The sequence below is a fragment of the Haematobia irritans genome, chromosome 4 (assembly GCF_050003625.1).
Source record: "Haematobia irritans isolate KBUSLIRL chromosome 4, ASM5000362v1, whole genome shotgun sequence".
In the NCBI taxonomy this organism is placed as follows: Eukaryota; Metazoa; Arthropoda; class Insecta; order Diptera; family Muscidae; genus Haematobia; species Haematobia irritans.
The window spans coordinates 153,846,881-153,855,601 of record NC_134400.1 but is presented as its reverse complement, the minus strand read 5'-3'; the positions used below and the strand labels follow the sequence as shown (position 1 = coordinate 153,855,601).

General features: G+C 36.7%; 1 protein-coding gene across 1 annotated transcript; it reads left to right on the top strand.

The window, feature by feature from the left end:
• The first annotated feature begins 7,078 nt into the window (after positions 1-7,078).
• On the top strand, positions 7,079-7,438 carry LOC142235831 (uncharacterized). The gene has a single exon (XM_075307088.1). The coding sequence runs from the start codon at positions 7,079-7,081 to the stop codon at positions 7,436-7,438; it is 360 nt and encodes a 119-aa protein (XP_075163203.1).
• Positions 7,439-8,721: the final 1,283 nt, after the last annotated feature.

Here is an 8,721-nt window from a genome sequence, read left to right as displayed (position 1 = left end):
CCATACAAACCTATTGTTGTCCAATTTTCGTAAATGTAAATCCATTCCATTAATATATAAAGGGTGATACGGTCAAAATTTGGTCAATATAAACTTGACGTATTTCTTTCAATTTTGCATTTAATAAACCTGAACACCCCTCATTTTGAAGGTGTGTGTGTGTAGAATGTTGCTCCTATTTTGATTTTGGAATTCACTTTTCAGTTATCAAAATGCCGTCCAAGCAAGAAGAGCAGCGTATCAAAATTTTGCTCGCGCATCGCGAAAATCCGAGCTACTCGCACGCAAAGCTAGCAAAATCGCTATAAGTTGCCTAATCAACCGTTACAAATGTAGTTAAAGTGTTTGGGGAACGTTTGTCGATAGCCAGGAAGTCTGGATCGGGGGGAAATCGAAAACCGGAAGCCGCTGAAACGACAAAGAGAGTTGCCGGTAGTTTCAAGCGAAACCCTAACCTCTCTCTCCGAGATGCCGCAAATAAGCTGGGTGTATCGTCTACAACCGTGCATCGAGCCAAAAAACGAGCCGGACTATCGACTTACAAGAAGGTAGTGACTCCAAATCGCGATGATAAACAAAATACGACGGCGAAAGCGCGATCCCGGAGGCTGTACACGACGATGCTGACGAAGTTTGACTGCGTGGTAATGGACGACGAAACCTACGTCAAAGCCGACTACAAGCAGCTTCCGGGACAGGAGTTTTATACGGCAAAAGGAAGGGGAAATGTAGCAGATATTTTCAAGCACATAAAACTGTCAAAGTTCGCAAAGAAATATCTGGTTTGGCAAGCCATCTGTACCTGTCACTTGAAAAGCAGCATTTTCATAGCTTCCGAGACTGTCAACCAAGAACTTTACGTGAAAGAGTGTTTGAATAAACGTCTGCTGCCTTTCCTGAAGAAACACGGTTGTTCCGTACTGTTTTGGCCGGATTTGGCATCTTGCCATTACGGTAAAAAGGCCATGGAGTGGTACGCCGCCAACAACGTGCAGGTGGTTCCCAAGGACAAGAACCCTCCCAACACGCCAGAGCTCCGCCCAATTGAGAAATACTGGGCTATTGTCAAGCGGAACCTAAAGAAGACCAAAAAACTGCTAAGGACGAGCAGCAGTTCAGGACGAGCAGCAGTTCAGTGCTGCTAAGGACGAGCAGCAGTTCAGTGGCAGTGGCTTTCTGCGGCGAAGAAGGTGGACAAGGTGGCTGTACAAAATCTGATGGCAGGTGTCAAGCGTGAGGCCCGGCAATTCGGATTTGGAAAAGCGAAAGCCTAACTGAATATTTTTCCTGAATTTTATACTAATTGAACTTGAAAAAGAAATTTAATTTGATTTTTTAAATAAACGATTTCACCGATTTACACGCGTTATCCCTTGACCAAATTTTGACCGTATCACCCTTTAGCAGATTTGTTTTGATCCTATCACTACGAATTTTTTCATTGCATTTTTTGATATTAAAAAAATAATACCACATTCAAAACTTTATTTCCTTAATTATTTCTATATTCGGTTCCAAAGATTTTGTACACTAATGATTTTGGTATTGATTCCGAGTCAAATTTGAATTTAAATATTCGTTTTTTTTTCAGCTTTTTCTTCATGAGCTATCACAGTGCTTTAGAAACGTGCTAACGACAACTTAAATTTCCAAATTCAGACTCGACTTTAAGTAGAAATTATTCTATGTATACATTTTTAAAATAAAATGTTGAAAAACCTCTTCTATTTTTGAACGCTATTTTGGTTTGTGGTCAAGATACAAAAACTCCACAAATTTAAAGACTATTTCATTAATTTTAAGAATTTTTTAGAATTGACCCTAGCCTTCTTTCATGAAAAGATACCCATTTTTAAGTTGAATCACTTAACTATAAGGACAAAAAGAATTTATCGGCTATTGGACAAGGAAAACAGTTTATATAAGAAAAATTCACAAATGCTATTATAACCAAAATTCGCGTTCGTATTTTAAGGAAATGAAATCTTTGGCCTCACAACAATATTTTTTCAATGTACAAAGCAATTCACATCTACTATTTTAATTTAGTTATATCATAATAAACGAGTCAAATGCTAATATTCCTAATAATTTACTGACAGTTTATATAAGGAATTGAAATATGTGGAAAACCTTATTCTGACAGCATGGCTTAGATAAAAACGAAGTTTTATCCATATTTCAATAGGAACATGTCGAAAATAAAAAAAGCCAAAAATAGCTAAAAGGGGCATGAAAAAAAGCCAGAAAAAAAGCTAAAAGATAAATGCATTTTTTTCCCGCTAAACGTCTTCAAAAAAAGCCAAATCTAGCGGGAAAAAAGCTAAATTGGCAACGCTGCTCCGCAAGCCAAATCGGGGGATCGATTTATATGGGGGCTATATGTAATTATGGACCTATATGGACCAATTTTTGCATGGTTGTTAGAGACCATATACTAGCACCATGTACCAAATTTCAGCCGGATCGGATGAAATTTGCTTCTCTTAGAACAATCGCAAGCCAAATTTGGGGGTCCGTTTATATGGGGGCTATACGTAAAAGTGGACCGATATGGACCAATTTTTGCATGGTTGTTAGAGACCATACACTAACACCGTAAAAGTGGACCGATATGGCCCATTTGCAATACCATCCAACCTAGGTTAGGTTAGGTTAGGTTATGTGGCAGCCCGATGTATCAGGCTCACTTATATTATTCAGTCCATTGTGATACCACAGTTGTGAACTTTTCTCTTATCACTGAGTGCTGCCCGATTCCATGTTAAGCTCAATGACAAGGAACCTCCTTTTTATAGCCGAGTCCGAACGGCGTTCCACATTCCAGTGAAACCACTTAGAGAAGCTTTGAAACCCTCAGAAATGTCACCAGCATTACTGAGGTTGGATAATCCACCGCTGAAAAACTTTTCGGTGTTTGGTCGTAGCAGGAATCGAACCCACGACCTTGTGTATGCAAGGCGGTGGCTCCCGATCCATCCGACCTACATCAATAACAACTACTTGTGCCAAGAATCAAGTCGATAGCTTGTTTCGTTCGGAAGTTAGCGTGATTTCAACAGACGGACGGACATGCTCAGATCGACTCAGGATTTCACCACGACCCAGAATATATATACTTTATGGGGTCTTAGATCAATATTTCGATGTGTTACAAACGGAATGACAAAGTTAATATACACCCATCCTATGGTGGAGGGTATAAAAAAGCAATATTTTCTGGCTAATTGCATCTTCCCTCACATCGTTCTCATTTTAAAGTTTTTTCGTTCTTAGCACGTTTTTCTGTAACACAAACAATGTCGAAGAAATTATTCGATTTTATAAATTTTTTAAATTCTATCTTTCGAACCGCGGAACATGAAATTTTTAAGCCAACACACTATCCACTGGGCTACGTAGATGCTACCAGTATTGTCATCAATAAACAATTATCGTTATAAGTTATATTTATAAAGCATAGCTTGCGTCGCCCATGAGCCGATTAAACAAGTTTTATTTAACAGAAACATACATTTAGTTGGGCACCGTGGGGCAGTGGTTGGTACGTCCGCCTTGCATAGCAAGGGTCCTGGGTTCGATCCCTGATTCGACCGAACACCAAACATGTTTTTAACATATATTCCAGATATATTAAATTTTTACTATGAAACTGTAAATTATGTCTTATTAAAGACTTAAAGTCAGAAAAGAACAGTGCTTGAATGGAATGGACTGCGTTGTGGGTTCAAAAATGATTTTTTTATTGCAAAAATAAAAATTTTGTAACAAACGTATTTTTTTTGGTGATAAAAGTTTAACATTTTCGAAGAAATTCGAAAAACTCTAACAAAAGAAAAACGGTACGCGTTTTCCAAACGTTTTGTTTTTCTTTGCATGTACAAGTGGTCTGACGTAAGGTAAGAGAATGAGTGAGCAGGAGTATCAATGTCAGTCAGAAAACTAGCGTCTTTGGCAACATATTGCCATTACAATATGAAATATTGAACATTGAATATTATATTCACATTTATAGATAAGGCTCAATGCAATGAAGAAATAATTACGAACCGATATGAACTTTTGTGCTGTAATTATAGAGCCAGAATTGAAATATGGGGATCGCTTTATATGGGGGCTATATACAATTATGAACACGAGTCTACCCAAAATGACAGATTTTTTACTGTTTGGTATATTGGTATAATTCTTGATGTTTTGGAAGATTTTGCAAAATATTCCTCTCTAACTATTAAATAATAAAATACTGACAAAATTTTCTATATAAATACAATTTTGACAAAATTTTCTATAGAAATAAATTTTTAACAACATTTTGTATAGAAATTATATTTTGACAAACTTTCCTAAAGACATAAAATGTTGACAAAATTTTCTATAGAAACAAGTATATAAAGCAGTAAGTTCGGCCGGGCCGAATCTTAAATACCCACCACCATGAATCAAATATAATAGTTTCCTTTGAAAATTTCAGGGGGGTTTGATGACAGATATTTTCCCAAGCAGATCAGTTCAACCAGTACGCTTCCCACAGATAAATATAAAGATTTTACCTATGAAGACTAGATACGATTCTGAATTTATAAGAACCAGTTTTTGTTTGAGTTTTAGAGGAATCATAAACATATCTTGTAAGTGTGCAAGAAAATGATGAAATAACGCCTTGATTTGAAATCTATAATCTGTGAATTTTCACCCCAATTATTTAAATGACTACGAGAAGTAAAATCTGGAAATTTTCCATTCAATTTCATGATCAGTGCGCCTTCTATACCCTCAATAAGTGAAATCGGTCTATATGGAGGCCTTACCAAATGGACAATATTCAGCACATTTAATTGTAGTTCTAGAACCTAGACCCCAAATCGGAGGGCCGGTTTATAAGGGGCTTTATCAAAAACTGTACCGATACTCAATATATTCGGCACACCCCTTTATGGTCCTAGAATATCTCTAGATTTCCAATTTTAGGCAAATTGGATGAAAACTACGCATTCTAGAAGCCCAAGAAGTAAATCTGGGCATCGGTCTATATGGGGGCTATATCGAAACATGGTCCGATAATCACCATTTTCAGCACATCTCTTTATTTTCCTACAATACCTCTACATTTCAAATTTCAGGCAAATTGGGTAAAAACTACGGATTCTAGAAGCCCAAGAAGTAAAATTGGGAGATCGGTCTATATGGGGGCTACATCAAAACATGCACCGGTACTCACAATTTTCGACACACGTCTTTATGGTCCTAGAATACCTCTAGATTTCAAACTTCAGGCAAATGGGATAAAAACTACGGATTCTAGAAGCCCAAGATGTAAAATCGGGAGATCGGTCTATATGGTGGCTATATCAAAACATGGATCGGTACTCACCATTTACGGCACACGTTTTTAGGGTCCGAGAGTACCTCTAGATTTCAAATTTCAGGTAAATTGGATTAAAACTACGGATTCTAGAAGCCCTAGAAGTAAAATCGGGAGATCGGTCTATATGGGGGCTATATCAAAACTTCATTCTCTGGAGTATGTATGTACGCGCCCGACATTTGAAAAATTTTGTTATGCTAATCTTTTAAGAACTTTGATTTATTTGACATTAATTTCCGGTATATTGAGAAGAGAAATACTACCATAACAAACCAGGCTTGAAATTCACAGGGAATGTGGAGGATAGTCCAACGACTTGAATACAGTACATAGTTCAAATTCAACTGAAGGGGGGAGTTAGTCCAATTTTTCCATGATTTGTAGAAGTTATATACTGTGAAATATTGTTTTTCCATAAAGTATAATCTGGGGATCGTTTTATATAGGACCGATCGTTGTTAGAGGCTATATACTAACACCACATACCAAATTTTAACCGGATCGGAAGAAAATTTGCACCTCCAGAAGCTACGGAAATCAAATAATATATCATCTAAACCTAACCGACTTTAGATTTTCTGGTTTTTATACCCTGCTCCACACTGTGGAACAGGGTATTATATTAGTTAGTACATATGTTTGCAACACCCAGATGGAGACGAGATAGACACATGGTGTCTTTGGCAAAAATGCTCAGGGTAGGCTCCTGAGTCGATATAGCCATGTCCGTCTGTCCGTGAACACATTTTTGTAATCAAAGTCTAGGTCGCCGTTTTAGCCCAATCGACTTCAAATTTGGCACAAGTATGTGTTTTGGGTCAGAATAGAACCCTATAGATTTTGGAAGAAATCGGTTCAGATTTAGATATAGCTCCCATATATATCTTTCGCCCGATATAGACTAAAACGGTCCCAAAAGCCAGAGTTTTACCCCAATTTTGTAGAAATTTTGCACTAGAAGTACAGTTCGCCCGATTTAGACTCATATGACCACCGTGGCCAATCTTTTAGTCCGATTTAATTGAAATTTTGCACAGGGAGTAGAATTAGCATTGTAGCTATGCGTGCCAAATTCGGTTGAAATCGGTTCAGATTTAGATAATTGCTCCCATATATAGCTTTCGCCCGATTTACACTCATATGACCACAGAGGCCAATTTTTTGTTCCGATTTAATTGAAATTTTGCACAGGGAGTAGAATTAGCATTGTATCTATGTGTGCCAAATGGACTGAATAGTCTAAGTGAGCCTGAATCTTAATCGGGCTGCCACTTTAACCTATGTGTGCCAAATTTGGTTGAAATCGGTTCAGAGTTAGATATAGCTCCCATATATATGTTTTTCTGATTTCGACAAAACTGGTCAAAATACCAACAGTTTCCTTGAAAAAGTTGTAGAAATAACTCTAATTTTCGTAAACTTCTAATACATATATATATATATATATATATATATATATATATATATATATATATATATATATATATATATATATATATATATATATATATATATATATATATATATATATATATATATATATATATATATATATATATATATATATATATATATCGAGCGATAAATCATAAATAAACTTTTGCGAAGTTTCCTTAAAATTGCTTCAGATTTAAATGTTTCCACACAGATGCCAAATGTGGTGAATGTGGATCAAATGGTATTGCCTGCATCAATAATACAGCTTTTCATATGTGCTATGGCGCTGAAATGGACAGAAGTCAAACATTCGTTTGCCCTAGGGATAGAGTATGCGTACACTTGAGTCTTAAATGTGCTGAATCTGAGAATGGTGCGATAGCTGATTGTGCAGCTGCCGCTGGTTGTTCCTCCTGTGATGGTAATAAACTCTTCACTTGTACAAGCCGCACAACGTACGCCATGTGCAACGGAACACAAGTGGAAAATGTTCATCATTCGTGTCCTCCACGTTTGTTCTGTGACTCAAGGACACTGGAAATATGTGTTGACGAATGTCACATTTATAATGGAATGAAAGTTGACTGTGATCTTGAAAAGCCATTACAGACCATTTATAATAATGAATTATAGAGAAGAAGTTGATAATAATAAAAGTAAATTATAAAACAAAACAAGTAAGGAAAGTCTAAAGTCGGGCGGGGCCGACTATATTATACCCTGGACCACTTTGTAGATCTAACTTTTCGATACCATATCACATCGGTCAAATGTGTTGGGTGCTATATATAAAGGTTTGTCCCAAATACATACAATTAAATATCACTCGATCTGGACAGAATTTGATAAACTTCTACAAAATCTATAGACTCAAAATTTAAGTTGGCTAATGCACTAGGGTGGAACACAATGTTAGTAAAAAACAAGTATATACAGCAGTAAGTTCGGCCGGGCCGAATCTTAAATACCCACCACCATGAACCAAATATTAGGGTTTCCTTTGAAATTTCAGGAGGGCTTGAGGACACTTCCCGAAGATAAATTTAAAGATTTCAACTATGAGGACTATATCAGATTCTGGATTTATAAGAACCATTTTTGTTTGAGTTTTAGAGGAATCATTAACATCTCTTGTAAGTGTGCAAGAAAATTATAAAATAACGTCTTGATTTGAAATCTTAAATCTGTAGAAGTAAAATCTGGAAATTTTACATTGAGTTTCAAGCAATTTTCATGATCAGAGCGCCTTCTACACCCTGACACCCTGAAGAAGTGAAGTCGGTCTATATGGAGACATTACCAAATGGACCGATAAAAACTTAATCCGATGCACGTTTTTGTGAGCCTAAAATACCAGAATATTTACAATTTCAGGCAAATCAGCTAAAAACTACGGTTTCTAGAAGCCCAAGAAGTAAAATCGGGAAATCGGTCTATATGGGGGATATACCACAATATGGACCGATACTCACCATTTTCGGCACACCTTTTTATGGTCCCAAAATAACTCTACATTTTCAATTTCAGAAAAATCGGAAAGAAAATATAGTTTCTAGAATCCCAAGATCAGTCCCTATGGGGGCTATATCAAAACATGGACCGATGAGCACCATTTTCGGCATACCTTTTTATGGTCCTCAAATACCTCTAGATTTCCAATTTCAGGCTAATCGGATGGTAAATATAGTTTCTAGAAGCCCTAAAAGCAAAATCGGGATATCGGTCTATATGGGGGCTATACAAAAACATGGACCGATGAGAACCATTTTCGGCACACCTTTTTATGGTCCTCAAATACCTCTATATTTTCAATTTCAGGCAAATTGGATAAAAACTACGGGTTTTGTAGGCCCAAGACTCCAAATCGGGAGGTTGGTTTATATGGGGACTATATCAAAACATGGACCTATGCGGAC